Source organism: Gossypium hirsutum, chromosome D02 (genome assembly GCF_007990345.1).
Source record: "Gossypium hirsutum isolate 1008001.06 chromosome D02, Gossypium_hirsutum_v2.1, whole genome shotgun sequence".
NCBI classification, from domain to species: domain Eukaryota; kingdom Viridiplantae; phylum Streptophyta; class Magnoliopsida; order Malvales; family Malvaceae; genus Gossypium; species Gossypium hirsutum.
Genome location: NC_053438.1, coordinates 67,566,183 through 67,587,600, shown reverse-complemented (window position 1 = coordinate 67,587,600; position 21,418 = coordinate 67,566,183). Strand labels below are relative to the sequence as shown.

General features: G+C 32.8%; 1 protein-coding gene across 1 annotated transcript; it reads left to right on the top strand.

Annotated features, from left to right (window-relative positions):
- Positions 1-19,546: 19,546 nt before the first annotated feature.
- Positions 19,547-20,005, top strand: LOC107907740 (uncharacterized). The gene has a single exon (XM_016835065.1). It carries the CDS (start codon positions 19,547-19,549, stop codon positions 20,003-20,005), a length of 459 nt encoding a protein of 152 aa, XP_016690554.1.
- Positions 20,006-21,418: the final 1,413 nt, after the last annotated feature.

Below are 21,418 nucleotides of genomic sequence, written 5' to 3'. Positions count from 1 at the left end.
AATAGAGTCTGTGAGAGAAAGAATAGGACTGTACTGAACATGGCCAGGTGCCTCTTGTTTCAAGGCAAGCTTCCAAGTCAGTTTTGGGCTGAGGCAGTCAACACCTCAGTGTATCTGCTCAACAGACTGCCAACTAGAGCAGTCAAGGATAAGACTCCTTTTGAGGCTTGGCATGGAGTCAAACCTGTGGTAACTCACTTAAAAGTGTTTGGCTGTGTATGTTATGCACTTATTCCAGTAGAGAAAAGGACCAAGCTTGAGAGCAGAGCAACTCCAGGAATCTTTGTTGGCTACAGCAGCAACAAGAAGGGCTATAGAGTGTATGATCCTACAGCAAAGAAGGTTTTAGTCAGCAGGGATGTAAAGTTTGATGAGGAAAAGGTGGGGAATTGGAATGGTGTTGAGGCTGACTTGTCTGAATTGGACCAGTTAGACTTGGTTGCTGAACCTGTAGAAGAAGGACCAAGTAATGATGCTGTCGATGATATACCAGTGAGGGGCACCAGAACTTTGGCTGATGTCTATCAGAGGTGCAATGTTGCTGTGATTGAGCCCTCAGACTTTGAAGAGGCTGCTAAGAACAGAAGCTGGATGAAAGCTATGGAAGCTGAGTTGGAAATGATCAACAAAAATTAGACTTGGGAGTTGGTGAGCAGACCAGAACACAAGAGGGTCATAGGAGTTAAATGGGTGTACCGGGCCAAGTACAATGCTGATGGCTCACTGAACAAGCACAAGGCCAGGCTTGTGGTGAAGGGCTACAGTCAGCAGTATGGTGTTGACTACCTAGAAACTTTTGCTTCAGTGGCAAGACTGGATACAATTAAGCTGCTGTTTGCTTTAGCAGCTCAGAAGCAGTAGAGAGTTCACCAATTGGATGTCAAATCAGCATTCCTGAATGGTTTTCTCAAGGAGGAGATCTTCATCGAGCAACCTGAAGGTTTTGAAGTTGTTGGACATGAGGACAAAGTGTATAAGTTGAGAAAGGCCCTCTATGGCCTGAAACAGGCACCAAGGGCCTGGTATGACAGAGTTGATGCTTACCTAACCAAACTTGGATTTGTAAAGAGCCTTAGTGAGCCTACTCTGTATGTTAAAAGGTCAGAACATGAAACCTTGCTGATTGTCTCCTTATATGTGGATGATTTGCTTGTGACAGGGAGCAAAATTGAGCTCATTGATCAGTTCAAGGTCCAAATGCAGCAAGTGTTTGAGATGACAGATTTGGGGATCATGACTTACTTCCTTGGCATGGAAGTGCACTAGTCTGATCGAGGTATCTTCATCAGCCAACACTCATTTGCTTTGAAGATCATAGACAAATTTTGCATGCATAACTGTAAAGCAGTCAGCACACCAGTGGCTCAAGGAGAAAAGCTGACTAGCAGTGGTGATCAGCAGAGGGTTGATGAGAGGCACTATCGAAGCCTAGTTGGTTGTCTGTTGTATCTAACAGCAACCAGGCCAGACATCATGTTTGGTGTTAGCCTGTTATCGAGATTTATGCATTGTTGCAATGAGGCACATTTGAAGGCAGCAAAGAGGGTCCTTAGATACATCAAGGGCACTGCTAGTTTTGGTGTAATGTTTGAAAGTCGGAACCAACTGAAACTAGAAGGCTACTCTGACAGTGACTGGGCAGGATCTCTCGATGACATGAAGAGTACCTCTGGATACTTCTTCACACTTGGATCGGGCATGTTTTGCTGGAGTTCAAAGAAGCAACAAACTGTTGCTCAGTCCACAGCTGAAGCAGAGTACATTGCTGCAGCAGGAGCAGTTAATCAGGCCATTTGGCTAAGGAAGCTGCTTTACGACCTTAATGAAACTCAAGATGAAGCAACTGAAATTTGGGTGGATAATCAGTCTGCAGTTGCAATAGCCAAGAACCCTGTGTTCCATGGTAAGACTAAGCATTTTAAAATCAAACTGCATTTTGGTAGAGAGGCTGAACAAGCAAAGGAAGTCAGCCTTGTGCATTGCAGCTCAGGAGCACAATTGGCTGACATAATGACCAAGCCCTTAGGGGCTGCTCGATTTGAATCTTTGAGAAGTGCAATTGGAATGTGTTGCATACAGTCCAAGGAGGAGTGTTGAAAGCTGGACTGCAATGCAACATGGAGCCAGAAGCTTGCTACTGTCGAGACCAGCAGCTATCGAGCTCAGCTCATTTTGCTTGGTGCGCACGAATGGTTTTTGAACCGAATGAAGCAACCAACTTTGCTGTTTTGTTTTGATGTAATTTGGTTCGGTTCAATTTTAGTTTGATTGTAATACTAGTTAAACTTAAGTTAGTGATAAGATCTTTTGATGTAATGGCTGATTGGTCAGCTATATTTGATTATTTTTGGCTAGTGATTAGGTTTGTATTAGTTGGGGCAGTTAAATACATTAGGTAACTGTCAATGTACATTGTAACTCTTTTATATTTCAAATTTGAATGAAAAATGATGAATGTTCAGTTACAACTTTGCTGAGTATTCAATTTTGATCAAATTTTTGCTTTGCTTTGCTCTTTCTTTGCTTCGATTCTTCTTGCTTCAGTCTTGCAAACACTGTGTTGTAACTTTGTTTGATGTTTGCTGCTGCCAATGTTCCAACATATGGTTTATATTTTACCCATTTGAAACTTGTATGTCTAACAAAATAATCAGATAGTGACATGACGCATATCATGTATATCTTATAGTCATCGATTTTTAACAATGGAAATGAATTGAATTTTTAACCAGTTTGCTCTTTGGTTATAAAGATTAATTTACCTATTTTTTGAGTAAAGACGACAAAATGCAATCTAACACAAAAATCGTCATAGTACTTTTACCGCTTTTACCATAATGGAAACTAGAATTCAAGAAGATAACTGGATTTCTATTTCAAGATAATCAGCCGAACAACCAGTTCCTGTATTTATACAGGTTTTACAAAACTAACCAACATCAGTAATTGCTAATAACTAACTAACTGCTAACAGGTAACTATAATTGTTAAGTACTATTTTAAATCCTCAATATGCCTCCAGCTACTTGACCTTTGCTGCTGGTTCTCGTTTGGAAACAACTTTGAGACTCGACCGAAACTTTGTAAACATAGGAGCAGACAAGGGTTTTGTGAAAATATCTGCTACTTGATCCTGAGCTGGAACATGCCCCATAATCAACTATCCAGCAACAACCTTTTCCCTAACAAAAAATAAATCCAACTCCACGTGCTTGAACTTCGAATGCAACACTGGATTGGCTGACACAGCAACAGCCCCAAAACTATCGCACCACACTGTAGCTTTCTTGGAAGGAACAATATGCAACTCAAACAAGAGAGACTCGAGCCACACAACCTCAGTAACAGCATGAGCAAGTCATCGATACTCAGCCGCTACAGTAGACCTGGAGACAACATGTTGCTTCTTGGATCCCCAGGCCACAGGTTTACCACCAAAAAAACACACAAAAACCTGAAGTGGACCTCCTATCACTGATATCAGTTCCCCAGTTCGCATCAAAAAACCTTACTAGGTCCAAGTTGGCAGCAGTAGTAAAATGAAGACCATACTCTACAGTGTTTTGAAGATATCGAAGAATTCGTTTTACAGCCTTAAGATGCATGAATTGACAGACTTTATTAACAACAAATGTAATATCAGGCCGAGTGATAGCAACATACTGAAGTGCGCCTACAATGCTCCTATAGTCAGATTCATTTTCAATAGCACTCCCCACATGTTGAGATAAAAATGTTGAAGTAGCCATGGGTGTAGGAGAACCCTTCGCACAATCCATCCGAGCCCTCTTTAAAAGGTTAAGAACATATTTGCATTGACTCCAGAATAACCCATTAGTAGTAGGCAAGACTTCAATACCCAGGAAATAACTAAGTGGCCCCAAATCCTTCAAATAAAACTTTGTATCCAAAGCAATAACAAATTCATCAATATTTCCTTGATGATTACCAGTGACAATTATGTCATCGACATAGACAAGTACATACAACAACACACCTCCAATTTTTCGGACAAATAACGAGCCATCTGACTTTGCTAACACAAACCGAGAAGTAAGTAAGAAGTCTCTAAGTTTGGAAAACCAAGATCGTGGTGCATGTTTAAGGCTATACAACGCCTTCTTTAATCTACATACCAAATTCTAACTACCATGCTGCTGTTCAAAACCAAAGGGTTGGACCATGTAGATCTCTTCAGTTAAGTCACCATTAAGGAATGCATTATTGATGTCAATTTGTCGTAATTGCCAGCCAAACTTCACTGCCAAAGCTAGAACAACACGAATTGTGGCTGGTTTTACAACCGGGCTAAAGGTTTCATGAAAGTCAATTCCAGCTTCCTAGAGATAGCCTTTGACACCAAACAACCCTTATATCGAGCAATGGACCTATTCGAATGATGCTTAAGTTTGAATATCCACTTGCACCCCATAGCTCTCCTATTGGCAGGTAGTGGAACCAAATTCCAGGTATTGTTTTTCATCAAAGCATCATATTCTTATTGAGCAGCTGGAGTCCACTCCTTGGAAGGCAAGGCCTCATCAATTGTTACAGGTTCAGTAACCTGCAGCTCAGCTGAAAAAATTTGGGGTTTAAAAATACCACTTTTGGCCTTGGTTTGCATCGGATGCACATTGACAAAAGGAGCAGAGACTTCCTCAACAACTGGAGTACTGTTAGGAATTAAATGAGAATCAGAACATGCTTCAGCTTGAAGGGAAAGTGATGAAGAAGAAGAGGCAGACTGACTACAGTTATCAACAGCAGGTGAACTAGAAACACCAGTAGACCCAAGCTACAAAATAGGAGAATTGCCAGGTCCAGACTGAGTAGAATTAACCAGACTTGAAGATCGATCTGCAGGCATCACTACTGGAACGTAAGACTGTTGATGTAAGAACTGAGGTCGAACCGAAGCACTAGCTGGGTTGGCAGATCTCTTAAAAGGAAAACATGTTTCATCGAAAGTCACATGTCGAGAGATAAACAGCTTCCCATCATCATCAAGACAATTGAACCCCTTGTGAACAGGACTATAACCAAGAAAAACACATGGTTTGGAATGAAACTGTAACTTATGAGAGTTGAATGGCCTGAGATAAGGATAACATCGACAACCAAAAACTTTGAGATGCATGTAAACAGGCACAGACTTGTACAACAGCTCATATGGAGACTTTCCATTAAGAACAAGTGTCAGGAGCCTGTTAATGAGGTGAATTGCAGTGATAAAAGCATGAGACCATAAATGCATAGGAACATTTGCTTGAGCCAATAACGTCAGACCAACATCAACTATATGGCTATGTTTTCTTTCGACCAAGCCATTCTGCTCCGAGGTATGCGGGTAAGAAAGGCGATGATGTATTCCCAATTGAGACAGTGATTGGGGAAAAGACTGAAAATCTCCCCCCAATCAGTTTGAAGCACACTTACCTTACAGCCGAATTGAACTTCAATAAACTTTTGAAGATGTAGAAATTTTGCAAGAGCCTCAGACTTATGTTTAAGAAGATAAACCCAAGTAAATCTGGAGTAAGCATCAACAAACGAAATATAGTAAGAATGTCCTTTAGAAGAGACAGAGGCTGGCCCCCAAAGATCAGCAACAATAAGCTCAAAAGGGGCCGAATACACAGTAGAAGGGAGAAAATAGAGCTTATGAAATTTTCCAAGTTGACACGCAGAGCATACTAAATTCAGCTGAGAATTGTTTGCAACTATATTAAATTTTTAAAGTATTGTAGCAACAGTTTTATTACAAGGGTGGCCAAGTCTTCTGTGCCACATATTAAAAACATGATTACTAGAAGTAGGAGGCGCCAGACTAGTAACATGAACAGTGACAGGAGAGGAACCAACAGCGCTAAACTTTTGGAAAGCAGACAAATCAAATTTGTACAGGCCATTATGAATGTGACCCACCAATGAAATGCTCTCTGTCTTGACATCCTTCACAAAACAATGCACTGGATGAAACTCAAAATAAACCTGATTATCTTTTGCAAATTGAGCAACAGATAGCAAATTATTGCAAATACGAGGAACATGCAAGATATTTTCCAAATGAAATACTCTACTAGTAGTTGGAAGAAGACCTGAGCTAACATGAGCTACAGGCACAGATACTCCATTCCCCATGTAAAGCTTGTGATTACCTGTATACAGTGTTGTACCCTGCAAATTATCCAAATCATTAGTAACATGATTGGATGCTCCTAAATCGGGATACCACACGGTTGAATTCAAAAGATTTGAAGAACACGATCTTTGCTTAGAAGTAGCCGCAGCATCAGTGGAAGCATTCATATGAGAGTAATAGTGAGGTCCTGCACAAGAAAAAGTTGAAGGTCCCTGAAATTGGTGATAATGAGCCTGCATGGGCTGGTCAGACACCCCCTCAAAACTCTCATCAAAGCAATAATAGCACTTTTGGACAGTATGACCAACTCGTCCACACAATTGACATTGGGGTATGACTAAACTTCCTTTCTCGACCTCTAGCTCGAGAAAATCTTCCATTGCCTCTATAAGACGTTCGAGCACCCCTATCACTTTTACTGATGGTGTCATCAGTGCTTCCACGCTGCTGAACAAAATTAGCCTGAAAAGACACATTCGAAACTAGCTCTTGTTGTCGAGCTTCACAATCAGTGAGCATTTCTACAAGAAGATCAAGAGGAACCCTCATTGCAGAAGCCACAATCCTAATTGACTCAAACTCCACAGGCAGACCAGCAAGAATAATACTAATCTGCTCTTGTTCAGAAACATCATTACCTGCAGTTGTAAGCGTATCACACAAACCTTTAATCTTTGCCAGGTATTCTTTTATAGTTAATTGACCCTTTTTCTGTGAATACAAGGAATGACGCAAGGTAGAAACTGCCAAAGTAGACTTTGAAGCGAAACGATGAACAACAGTATTCCAAACATCAAAACTAGATCGAGCATCAATGAGATGAACCAGGATCTCATCAGAAATGGTGGACAGCAGCCAATAGGCTAATAACTTGTCTTGTTGTTTATGAAACAAGAATTCAGGATTGTGAACAAGATTACCTTCCGTATCAGTAACAGATTGTGGAGGAATACTAGCAGTACCAAGAACAAACTCATGGAGACCGTATCCTTCTAGAATCAACAGAACTTGTTGCTTCCACAAAAGAAAATTAGGTTCACCAAGTTTCACGGTATCATGCTTAGGGAACTGTTGAATCTTCCTTAAAGAAGCAGTGCCAGGACCGGATGAAGAACCATCTGCATGAACCGCATTGTTAAACGACTGACGATTCTCAGCTTCATTACCAGAAATAGCTTCAGTTGCCATAAGAAAAAAAAATACTCTTATGGCTCAGATACCATAATGGAAACCAGAATTCAAGAAGATAACTGGATTTCTATTTTAAGATAATCAGTTGAACAACTAGTTCATGTATTTATACAGGTTTTACAAAACTAACCAACATCAGTAACTGCTAATAACTAACTAACTGCTAACAGCTAACTATAACTGTTAACTACTATTTTAAATCCTCGATATACCATTTTTTAAATTTATTTAAGTAATAATAAAATTAAATTAAAATTAAAATTTCTTAAGTAATAATTATTTATTAAAAAAATTTAAAATTTTAGAGTTAAGGCATGGATTCTAAATTGATATCTAATTACGGTACATGTTTTATAAATTAAGAAGAAATACCTATTTTTTAATGTGAACAAATCGGATATGAATATTAAATCAATTTGCAAGTTAAAGTATGAACGAATTTCGTGAAACTTAATACACATAATTGAAACTAGTCTCATAATATATCCAGTGAAAGAAATATAAAAAAAATATTTTTTAAGAAATAAAAATAGTATAAAAATTATGTAAGTAATGATTTACAAAAAAAATATTATTGACCAAGTAAAAGTAAATAAATAATTTTGTTAATTAAATTTTAATTGTGTTGAGAATATTGATATTTTAAAATTGTGTACTCCTTACAAAAAGTGTTTTTTAAAATTAAATTATTTATATATCCTTTCTAATATATAAGCTTTAAAAGTTTAATATTTATTAAGTTTCTACTAAGTCAGTGTAAATCAAACCCCTTAGCTACATCATTTAAATTTAAAATAATTATTATTTAAATATTTTTTCAAAAAATTTATTTAAATTTAAAATTAGAAAAATAGATAAAAAAATATTATAAAAAATAACACCTCCCAAAATAAACAAAAAATAAAATTAATTTCTTTTTTTTAAATCATGTAAGTGATAAAAATTTACTAATTAAAATTAATTTATTACTAATTTATACGAAAAATAATATTCCAACCAAACCTAACAGTGGAGTATAATTGTTGATTATGCCAAGTAATGTGAAGTTTGTTGAGAAAAACGATTTTTGTATTAATTTGACATAAGTAACAAAAGATAAAAATGGCATCTAACTTTACTCTAAACAACATGACTGATTTATTTTCCTATTTGTCCCATTCTACTTGAAATGTGAATGTTAAGATAAAGGTATTAAGCATTTACCAAAACTATAATAATAATAATAATATGTTAGTGAAAACTTTATATAATATTTTAAAAAAATAGATATAATAATCAAATGCGACTTTAATTGAGACGATAAAATGGATATATTAAAAGATTATAACATTGTGGGTTTGAATTGCGTTTTTTTAGAATTTATATAAAAAAAGATAAATTTGTCCTCAAAATAATATATATTGCTTTGTAAAAATAAAAGGAGTTTTGAAAATTTTATGGCCGTGTTTAAACCTAGTTGATGGATGACATTAATTCAGCCAATATCTTAAATATATTATTTATATTAGATTATAGTACACCATTATGTGAGTAAAAAATTTATGTAACAAATTTATAAAAATACAGTTTTGATATAAAAAATATATGATTTTAGTTTTTTTTTTTGAACTCAAAAGGCAGCCTATTTATTGAAGAACGTAAGAAAGAAAAATAATTAAAAGAGCCAACAGTTACAAGGAAAACACTCGTGGAATTTCGACCGACAGTTGCTCAAACAAGATCATTAACAATACTGGATAGAGAGCAACCAAACAAGAAATGGAGTCATCAGAATGCAAATCCTCACAACCCTTTGAAGAAAACCAACAGTTCTATGAAGGTTCATGAAGACGACAGTCTTCTGCAGCCGTTGCTTCTACCAATGCCGGAGCATCTTTGACCCAGTAGCCATCATTGCCTTGACTTAATCCCTCTTGCGCAATTGCATGCGCTGTTTTGTTCCCAGATCTGCCAATGAAGTGGAAGGCGTAGGCCTAAAACTAATTCACTATCTCATTCGCAAACCATGTAAGATCACTTATGTCCAATAAATCATGTTCATGGTTATTAATCTTCCTAATAACAGATCTTGAATCTCCCTCGACTATTATTGACAAAACCCAACTCTTTAGCAAATCGGATCCCGTGTATCACCGCAACTGCTTTTGCTACAAAGTCCGAAAGAATAGGGTAAGTTATTTTGCAACAAGCCGCTAAAATTTCCCTGTTTTCATCTCGAATCACAACCCCTGCTGCAGCCTTTTTTGATTTAATCTAAACCCAGCATCAACGTTTATTTTGACCACCCCTGTAGGTGGCGGAGACCACCGAACTTGAATGCCGAAAACTACACTATTATTTGTAGTGATCACAGAGACCAATTTCACACAATAGCTACGAATAAAGCTAAACAATCTCACCCATACTCTGGTTTGTTCACTCATGCACCATATGATTTCGGGCAAACCATATAGCCTACAGTGTAACACAAATTTCATTATGTTTTGTTGTATGATGTATCTTCAATATCCAAGAAAGCCAATCATGGAAATCCAGTTGAGCACTAACCACAAGCAATAGGTAACCCATCATTACCCACACATCTCTCGCTGTAGCACAAAATCTTAGCACATGGTTCACCGTCTCGTAATCAACATTACACCTCGGAAAACTTGGGTTATTTGCAACTCTTCTATTGTATAGGCATGATCTAGTGGCTACAAAACCATGAACAAATTTCCATAAAGCTATTTTGATTTTCGAGGGACACCTAGTTGCCCAATTTACTTGAAAACTTCATGCTCGGATGATAAAGAAGTCGGTTGTTGGAGTAATAAATGATAGCCATTACAAACATAGTAGATACCTGAACATTCACCGCCCCACACGAGGCAATCCTCTTAAGGAACAAAGAGTAAAGGAATAACTTGAATGAGGATTGCGTCAGCAGCTACAAAAAGTAAGTTAATCAAATCTCGATTCCGACCCATTCCGTTTGGCAAAATAAGCTCAGACACCCTTTCAATATTACCTGATCTAGAAGTTCGAACTCTTCTAGGTAAAGACCTTGGCACCCAATAGTCCTCCTAAATATTAATGCTTTCACCTATCCTTACATTCCATTTAAGCTCCATCTTAATTAATTTCCTAGCACTCCAGATGCTCCTCCAAACGAGTAATGGTTTGGAACCTAACTGAGCACTAAGAAATCTTGTATTAGGAAAGTATTTGGCCCTTAGAATGCACGCCATTAACGACGTAGGATGCATTAAAATTCTCCACCCCTGTTTTGCTAGTAAAGCTACATTAAACTTGGCAAGATCCCTAAACCCCATCCCTCCATCATCCTTCAGATTACTAAAAAATGACCAAGTACACCAATGGATGCCTTTCTTGTCAGCCACCTTCTGCCACCAAAACTTAGCTAGAATACCTTCAATTTTTTTACAAAAAGTTCTTGGCAACAAAAAACACATCATAGCATATGTTGGAATTGCTTGGAGAATGGATTTGATGAGAACCTCCCTACCACCCATAGATAACAGCCTCGTATTTCAAGAAGATATCCGACTTCGAATTTTATCCCTTAGGCTAGCAAAAGCCTACTTCTTGTTCCGACCAACCATACAAGGTAAACCAAAGTATTTCTCCCAATTATCAGCATGATGGACCCTTAAAATTATCTCCACATCCAACTTATTCCTCATGTCTACATTTGAACTAAAGTAAACTCTAGATTTTTCAAAATTGACCAATTGACCAGAACACTTGGCGTATGATTGAAGCACCTTCAAGACATTCGATGCTCTCATTGTTGTGGCATCCCTAAAAATGAGTAAACCTCAAGGCCCTTCTCACCACCCTTACTCCTTTTATCGCACCACTACTTTTCGCCAACCTAAGCAAAGCTGAAAGGCCCTCACCACAAACTAAGAATAGATATGGACTCAAAGGATCTCTCTGCCGAAGACCCCGTTATGGTGTAAACTATCTCCCACCCCCCATTAACCACAACCGAGTAACTAACTGATGTGATGAACAGTATAATCTGTTCCACCCAATTGACCGAGAAACCCATTTTCAATAACATCTCCTCAATGAACCACCACTCAACACGATCGTATGCCTTACTCATATCCAACTTGAGAAAAAATGACCCTTCTTTACCAAATCTTCTATTTTTCATAGAATGGAGAAACTCATAAGCGGCCACAATATTATCAGAAATAAGACGCCCTGGCACAAATGCGCTTTGTGCCTCATCAGTGCAAAACCGAAGAACTTCTTGAAACCTATTCACCAAAGCCTTTGAAGCAATCTTATACAATACGTTACAAAGGCTTATGGGACGATAATTCATCATGCTGCGAGGACTCTTAACTTTTGGAATTAAGACAATATGCATATGATTAATAAGGTTGATAGGAAACTCACAGTTTAAAAGACCAATGCAATAATCAGCCACTTCATCCCCCAAGATATGCAAAAAACACTGATAGAAGACCGCTCCTAGACCATCCTCACCCGAAGCTTTTAAAGGCGACATCGACAACAAAGCGCTGAAAATCTCCTCTTTAGAGAATGGTCTATCTAAATCGACATTCATCGAGCCTGTGATACACTTATCAACGCCCAAGAGAATATCCTCCTCATCAATGACACCCTGTATTACAAACAAATTAACAAAATAATCATGTGCAATCCTTCCCACTCTCGCATCCCATTCCACAATCCGACCATCACTATCTTCAAGACAACTAATTCTATCCACCCGCTTCCTTTGAGATGGTAAAGTTGTGATGATGAATTTTATAGGCATAATGACTTTTTTGACCCTTTAATTTTATAAAAAAAATAATTATTTTAGCCCTTTATTTAAATTTTAACCTCTTTTAGCCTTTGAACTTGTATTTAACCTCTTTTAATTCTATTTAACCTTTTTTTCCATTTAAATGAAGGTTAAAATAATTTTTTAAAAGTTGAAGGGTCAAATAAATCATTATGTCAAAAATTATAATTGCTTTTGTTCTAATCTCATGATTCTTATTATCAAAATGTAATAATAATAATAAGAATAATAAGATGAATACCTTTAAGAATATATTTGTTCATTTCTAAAAGGAATGATTTTTGGTAATTTTACAATTGAGTTGAGACTTAGTTGAGAGTGACACCAACTCGGTCGAATGCTTTATATATAACAGGTGAGACTTTAGTTGAAATAGTTAAGACAAAAATTCAAAAACCATGTATCCCAAGTTTAAATCTTATTATAGTATTATTTTACTAAAAAATAAAACTAAAAACACCCTCATATTAATATTTGTTACTTTGTAAATGTAAGAGTATTTTAATTATTTCTCAACTGAATTAGCATTTAATTGACTCATAACACCAACTCTACCAATACTATTGGATTGCAAAGATTATTATTAAAGAATGGTTTTTACGCAACATGATTTTATTGCAAAAAAATATTAAATGTGTCAAATCAATATAGTGATAGAAAAGTTGAGGGAGACCAGCAATTCAAAGTCGTCCAATACAATTTCCAAACTTTTAGACATTCAAACAATTAAAGTAAATTTTACCTTACCATCAACCTATTATAATTGTTTTTTTTAGTAAAATTTGAATAATAAATGCGGTTAACACAACTCGAACTCACACTATATCTGAGACAGTGAACACCCTAAACCATTAGGTTATCACATAAGATTTTATAATTTATATACTCTAACAATGACTATGCTAATATATAAACCATTTAGTTTAGATAAAGTCTTACTATATATAAGGTTAGATAGTATAAATCTGGGTTAAATTAATATTTTCTTAACAATAAATATTGAATATAGTGTTAATGAGAGAATTCAAGTTTAAATCTTAAAAATAATATTATTAAAAGAATAATCACCAACCCTAAATATAAATCATAAAATATAAAAAACAAAATCAAACATTTGTTCGTACACATAAAATCAAAGAAAGTATGGAAAACCAAAGATAATAATTAAACAAATAAAGAAAAAAAGAGGCCAAAATGATACCATGCATTGTCATTTTGTTGGGTAAATATCCAACGATATATACCATGCATTGCCATTTTGTTTTGGCTACCACCAAAATAAATTGATGTTCTTAAAGTCTAATTTTATTTACCATAATTTGTTAATTAAACACGAATTCAATTAGGTAGTGTTTAAAAAGTTATTTAGTAATTAAATTTGAGTATAATTATTTGTAATTATATAAGGATGACGTGTTTGGGTAGCCATTGTAATTGACGAGCCTCACCAAATTGGGTATAATTAGAGCACTCCAATTACACTTTTCAATTCTTAAAAGGAGGGTGAAAATTGGAGTAATTACACCTTAAATTCAGTTTTAGATATTATTTTTATACAAGCTATAAAAATTATATTATAAGCATGAACGAGTATGAATATTTGGGATGGTTATGACAAAAAAATCCTTATATTATAAATACTAAAAGATTAAATTATAAAAATAATTTTTGTATTTTATAAAGTTATAACAAAAAATTATATTATTTAAATCCTATTTTTTTTTAAATTATGGCCAAAAAATTTATTATAAAAAATAATTTACATGTTATAAAAGTGTTATAATATTTTTATTTATAAAAAAAGTTACTGCCACGAAGTATGGACATAACTTTTTAATGTGTCCATGCTATATATTATAAAAATAATAAACTTATTAAAAATTGTTATAGTTTTTTATTACAAAAAAAAATTGTTATAGTTTTTTTTTATGATACCTTATTTATAAAAAAATAACTTTCTAAATTTTAGACAATTTATAAAATATGATTTATAAATGTTATATATTATAAACTTTATATTATTTTTCTTAATTTACTTGTTATAAAAAGAGATATAACTTAATGTAAATCTTTCTCCAAATTAAATGTATATAAGTTTTTATAATTAAAGTTACATGCTATTTGGACTGTGAATCCAAATATTATAAGTTCGGTGCTAGTTATGCAAATAAAAAAGATTTTCTTATACCATATCACGGGTTATGATACCATTTGAGAGAATGGTGTTAGACAAAAGCACCACAGACAGCTCGCGAACTCTTTAATATGAGACATTTAAGGCTTCAAAACATGGTTGAAAAAGCATTTGTTGTTCTAAAAAGAAATTTCTTGTATATTAACAACATCAACTATATGACACAAATTATTTACTATCAATATCGATGTTGAGCGAATTAATTTCTCTCAAAAAATTAGAACAACTTAGTCATTGTCAATTTTAAAAGTGAGCAACTAAGAATAATTTAATCATGACATTAATCTTTTCCATCAATTGTGCATAATTATAACTGGTATAATAAAAAATTTAGCCCTTAAAATTTACACATCATGTCAATTTGGTATTGATTTAACAAATTTAGCTCACAACATTTGTGTAAATATTGAGGCTAAATTTGTTGAATTTTTTAAAATCAAAATCAAATTGACAAAATGTATAAATATCGAGGGCTAAATTTGTTATTGTATTGATCAAAATTATATAAAATTGACGAAATACATTAACACCGTGATTAATTGTCATTAGTTGTCCCCTTTTAGAATTAACAGGATTAAATTACTCTTTTTTTTACGAGGGACCAATTTTTTCAATATTTAAAATCAAATCAAATTCATCCAGGGGTAAACTGTTTTAATAATTTTTTTAGATATAATGACATTTAATTCTCAATTTTTATATTTTTTTATCAATTTGACCTTTATTCTTTTTTTAAAAGTTAAATCTAACTATTAATTTTTCAAAAAGTAGTTACATAACCTCTTTTTAACGGAAATATTGATTAAAACATCAATTTTTAACAATGTTGGCATAGCATTTTACGTGTGCTTCATGTTGACATGATACTATTTGTAACAATTATTTAATAATTATAAAAATATTCAAAAAATAATAGTAAAATAATTCAAAAAACTTAATATGAAATACCCGTGAATTATTACGTGAACTATCATGTTTAAAAATTTAATATTTTAATCGTTTTTCATCATAGAATAGTGCGAAATGTGAAACACGCGGTTGGAAAGCAGTGCCTAATTTCACCAGATTTCCATTTGGGCCACAAATAATGTTTTGTTTTCAAATGGAATTGGGCAATTGGCCACAAATAAGTTGAAAGCAACGTTTCAACAAAATTGCCACATAATTTTCAGTTTGACCAATAAATGATAGGGACATTGTAAAAATCACAAATTTAAAATATAAATATATAATAAATAATAAAATGTATGATCGAGACTGATTAATAACAATACATGCAACATGTACTCTATTAAAATGAAAATATTTAGATTAAAATGTTTATCATGATGTTATCATCAATCTCGAGTCAGTGTCGAGTTAACTTGTGACACAAATTCAGCCAACAACATTATTAATATTATAAAATTATTTCAATAAATAATTATGGATGGAGTGGTAAAGAATTATTATTGGCGTACCTATACAATTATAGACATTTTATGTTAATTTTTTTTTTAAGTTTACTTAAAGACTATTATTCGTGTAGTGGTAAAAAAATTGTTTATAAATTCATTAACATAGGTCGATCCCTAAACATGTTAATTTTAATTTTTTATTTAAAAACTATACAAAAGTATAAAAAGATAAAAATAGCATCAAAATAATAAAAATAATCATTTAATAAAAAAATATTTTTCTAATTAAATTAATACCCGATAATATGTGACATCAACTTATTTAAGGTTTCTATCAAAAAGGTAGTCACTAGTTTGATAGGTTATTTGTTTTTTAAAGAAAATGTGAAAAGAATATTTACAAAACCAACCACCCAAATATGAGCTACCTGCTATAAATTAAAGTTCTTTTTGGTACATAAGCAAGTATTTTAAATATCGGGTAAGTTATGCTCAAGGTCATTAAATTATTAGTAAGTTTATATTTTGATCATTCAATTTTAAAAAAGTTACAAGATGGTCACAGAATTATTCAAAAATTTTCATTTAAGTCATTAGGTTGTTAAAATTGTTATTGTATCATTGCATGGCCTTTTATGTTTTCACAGCTTCCATCAATTGAAAGCTCTTCTTCCCTTGCTTTTCTACAATTCATTTTTTTCATAAATCAATTTTGAACATCACGAATCTGCGAGCCAAAAACCAAACAATTTTCTTTTTCGATCTTCAACATTTATAGTTGGATCGACTTGGATCTAAAATATTCTTCTACTCGTTGATGGGAAATAATTTACCGTACTAATCGTCAAATTGTGTCGCTTAGAACTTGCTAACCAGGCTTTTAAAAAAAACTTTACAACCCAATTACTCAAATAAAAAGTTTTGAATAGTTCAATAACTTAAATGAAAACTTTCAAATAATTTAAGAATCATTTTGTAACTTTTTAAAATTAAATGTCCAAAATATAAACTTACTAACCTTAAATATACTTTACCCTTAAATATTTGATTGTACATGCTTTTTAGGAAAAAAGAGTAATGGTCGATTACAAAGTAGATTCATTAATGATTGTCTTTGAAATCTTTACCTAACTTCAGTTAAAGTCTCACTTTTTAATTTTGCATTAACAATAAAATTAACGCTAAACATTTACATATTTTATTAATTTGAATATTATTATTTAATTAAATTTGACCATTAAATTTTTTTTTAAAAAGTCGAATTCTTTTTTAATAAAAATATTATTAAAATATTAATTTTTTAATTATGATGTGACAACTTGCATGACAATTTACGTATACTTTATTTTGACATGATACTATTTATCTTATATGCCATGTTAAAAAATAATTTAAAAATTATAAAATTAAAAAATCATAATTAAAAAATAAAAAAGTTAAAAAAATGAAATATATGTGGATTAACATGCATGCTAACATTTTTTAAAATTTAACGTTTTAATCAGTTTTTTTTAAAAAAAGCAATTAAATTCTTTTTGGAAAGCTGATAGCCAAATTTGACTCTTAAAAAAATTAAATGAAAAATTCAACTAAAAAAATAAGGATAAATTTGATAAAAATATAACTATTAAGAGCTAAATTTATCAGGTAATTTACCAATAAAAGCCGTTTTTTTCAAAATTTACCGAAATGGGCCAATTTTTTGATTATTTACCGGAATGGTCCATTTTCTGCGAAATCACGTCCATGTCAGCACGATTTGCTTATGTGGACACAAATCGCGCCTACGAGGACACGATTTGCTGACGTGGATGAACAGTTTATGTTTTTAAGCTTGGAAAACTTTGAAAGGCCATAACTTTTCGCTCGGTTGTCCGATTGAGACGATTTTTTTTTTATTTCGAATAAATTTTCGAGATATATGCGCTGACAAACTTCTGAAGGCAGTTTGCCACAGTTTTTGTCGAAAAAGATCCTTTTTTGCCCCTAAATTTTGATTTTTTCAGTTTAAAATTGAATTTTGAAACATTCAAATTATTATTTTCCTTATTTATTTGAAGTAAACACCGGATTTTTTTTTACAGAATTGTCTTATATCATCCTATTATAGGTATAAGTCAGCTCATTCCACTTTTGAGAAGTTCCCTAAAATTTTCCATTTTATTCAATTTAGTCCCTAAAACCTAAATAGTCATATTTTCAAATCTAAGCTTCGTTTTTTCAATTAAAATTCAATTTCATCCTTCCATAACATTCAAATATTCTTAAATACAAAAATTTTGTGCTAATTTTGAAATAATTACACTTTAGTCCCTATACTCGTAACTAACAAATTATACTTTACAAATTAGTCCCTATTCATCTCTAAGCAGTTTGTCAGCGCGTATATCTCGAAAATTTATTCGAAATAAAAAAAAATCGTCTCAATCGGACAACCGAGCCAAAAGTTATGGCCTTTCAAAGTTTTTCAAGCTAAAAAACATAAACTGTTCATGCCACGTCAGCAAATCGTGTCCTCTAGGGCGCAATTTTCGTCCACGTCAGCAAGTCGCGCTGATGTGGACGCGATTTCCTGGCGCGTACCCTGACATCGCGCTGACGTGGACGCGATTTCGCTGAAAATGGACCATTCCGGTAAATAATTAAATAGTTGGCCGTTTCGGTAAATTTTGAAAAAAAGGGATTTTATTGGTAAATTACCCAAATTTATCATTGTACCATTAATTTTTACACTAATATATTCATAACTAATAACCAAATAAGACCACAACTTTAAATTTTATATCAAAATATCATAACATTTCACGTGAAATAAAAATATACTTTGATCATGAAAAGATAAATAAACTTATTTAAGTATTAAAAAAATATCGAAGCTTATATAAATAAAGTGCTAAATTTAAATTTAAAAGCTTTTTTTTTTCAATATTTTAACAAAAAAAACATAACGCAATATAAATATATATATATAAACTTGAGGATTCATAATGCTATTCCAATAAGGCCCAATTTGTTCCTAGTGAGGTTTGGTCCATTGAATAAGGGCTTTTTTTTTAGTTCAAGCATGCTGGATTTGACTTAAATTATTATTTAATAATAAAATAATTTATTTATTTAAATTTAATTATAAAATAGATTAACTCTCAATTTATTAGTATAAATTATGTTTTTTTAATTTTATATTATTTATTAGCATTGAAACCAACTAACAATTTAATTTGAACTCATTTTAATTCGAGTTGAATGAAAGTTTTGAGTTTTTTCCTTTGAGAACTTCTTCATTGAGAAAGGATGATATGAAACTGTGATCTTATTATTTTATTATTAAAAATAAAAATATGACGTAAAATAATTTTATACTATCCACTATATCCTCCTGAACACCACCTTCTTCAACAAACGGGGGATGAACATCATTGATGCTTGTACTTTTTGCTCTTCTGGTTCAGATGACCTTGCTCTTGTCGTTCCATTCAACCCCTTTGGAACGATTTGGGTATTCCGCCCTCTTTACTTGCTTCATTTAGCGCCCCTTTTCCTACATGGCTGCACACAAATTTAACAGCCAAATGGTATTTGGTTTTTATATACTTCCTCCAGAACCTATAGCTTGCTAGAAATGCAAAAAAAATTGGTAAACCTTTCAATTTAAACTCACTGATCCATATTTCTCTTGCAAATGCTGCTGAATTCTATATATGCTTCGTCAAATCGCAATAGATGCTACGACCTTCCTAGTTTCGCTACCGTTAAATGGTCTCCTCCCGATAAGGGCTAGTTTAAGCTTAACTGTGATGGCTCGTCCATTGGTAATTCGAGGTCTGCTGGGGGTGGGGGCGCTTATACGCGACTCCGAGGGTAAATGGGTTGTTGGATGTCATCGTTTCATTGGCTTCACCACCAACATAATTGCTGAACTTTGGGCTTTACGTGATGGTTTACATCTTGCTCGTCAATTGCATATTGATTATCTAGTTTTGGAAGTCGATGCTCTTTCTGTTATTAGTCTTCTTCATAATGCTGATTGTCGAAATTTGTCTTTACGTTATTTGGTGACCGATTGCAGGATTTTATTGGCCACCTTTCAGCATAGTCGTCTTTATTTCACATCTTTCGATCGGTGTGTCGGTGCGCTCGCCAAAATGGGTAATAACCCAAGTTCTCTTTGGAATTTTAATTTTCGCACTGAAGCAAATCATCTTGTTATGCATTTAGATTTCCCTTTCTTTTATGTGCAAATTTGTCAATGCTGATATTGCTGGACACTCTATGTATCCTACTACTGTATCGTCAGTTTCATTAATATAGGAGGAGGCAGATGGCCATACGTGACATATCATATGTACATGATGTTAACGTAATAATGTGAATATATAAATTCGTAAAATATAAATCTGTTAATTTTCTTTTTAATACATATAAAATCAAAATTTTAAGCATTTTACACCCAATGGATTTAGATATCCAAATATAAATTTTCATATGCTATCCAAATAAGTAATGTGGGTTCAAACAGTGTACATATGATATGTACATGATGTTAACGTAACAATGTGAATATATAGATTTTGGAAATCTAACACGTTAACATCATGTACATATGATATGTACATATGATATTTCCAAAATTCAAAAAGATAATTGTTAAATTCATTATGTAAAGTTCTACTATTTCCAAAATCTAACACGCCAAACATATTATCATATGTGTAATGTCATGTCAGCCTACTATTTCCACATATTACTCACTAAAAATCTAGTTAATGGATTACCAATTGTCATTTGCGTTAAAACTGTAATTTCAAAATTCAAAAAGTATAGGGACTTAAAATAATCTAACTAGAGAAAATGGACTAAATCTACAACTACACACATAGTATGAGACTAGTAATTAAAATTAATCAAATAGATTTAACTGCTACTGTTTGAGCCAAGACTAAAATTTCAAATTTTGAAAAGTGCAGAGACTAAAATTTACCAATTTGAAAATTAAAAGGACTAAAATTGATAAAATAAAAGTATATGAACTAAATCTACAACTTTCGCTCAGTACAAAAACTATAGCATAATTTAGCCTTCAAAGTATAGGTACCATATTCGACATTTTATGAAATTACAGATACCTAATGTGACATTATCCCTATTTTTTATTTTATTATGGGACCATAGGCATTAAAAGAATATTCGAATTTTGAAAAGGCGTAATGACTTATTTGGCCTTCAAACTCTGCAAAGAAGTCATTTTAATCCTCCATTTAGCTTTTTTCCTTTTTTTGTCAAAACAACTCCAAATTGACAAAATAATTAAGATATGTTAAATTCCTTTTTTTTGTCAAAACAACTCCAAATTGACAAAATAATTAAGATATGTTAAATTTGCTGACATAGCATTCACATGTATGCCATGTCAGCAATTAATTAAAATTATTTAAAAAATTCCAAAAATTATATAATATTTTTAAAATTATCATGGAATAAATTTATAATTTTTAAAATACTTTTTAAAATTTTTTGGATTTTTAAAAATTTTAACAAATTACTAATGTGACATACACGTGAACTGTCACATGGATGCATGTCAATAAAGTTAACAATTGTTAACTTTTTCGTCCATTTCGGGTTATTTTGATAAAAAAAAACGTTAGTTTGAGGGCTAAAAGAGGCGG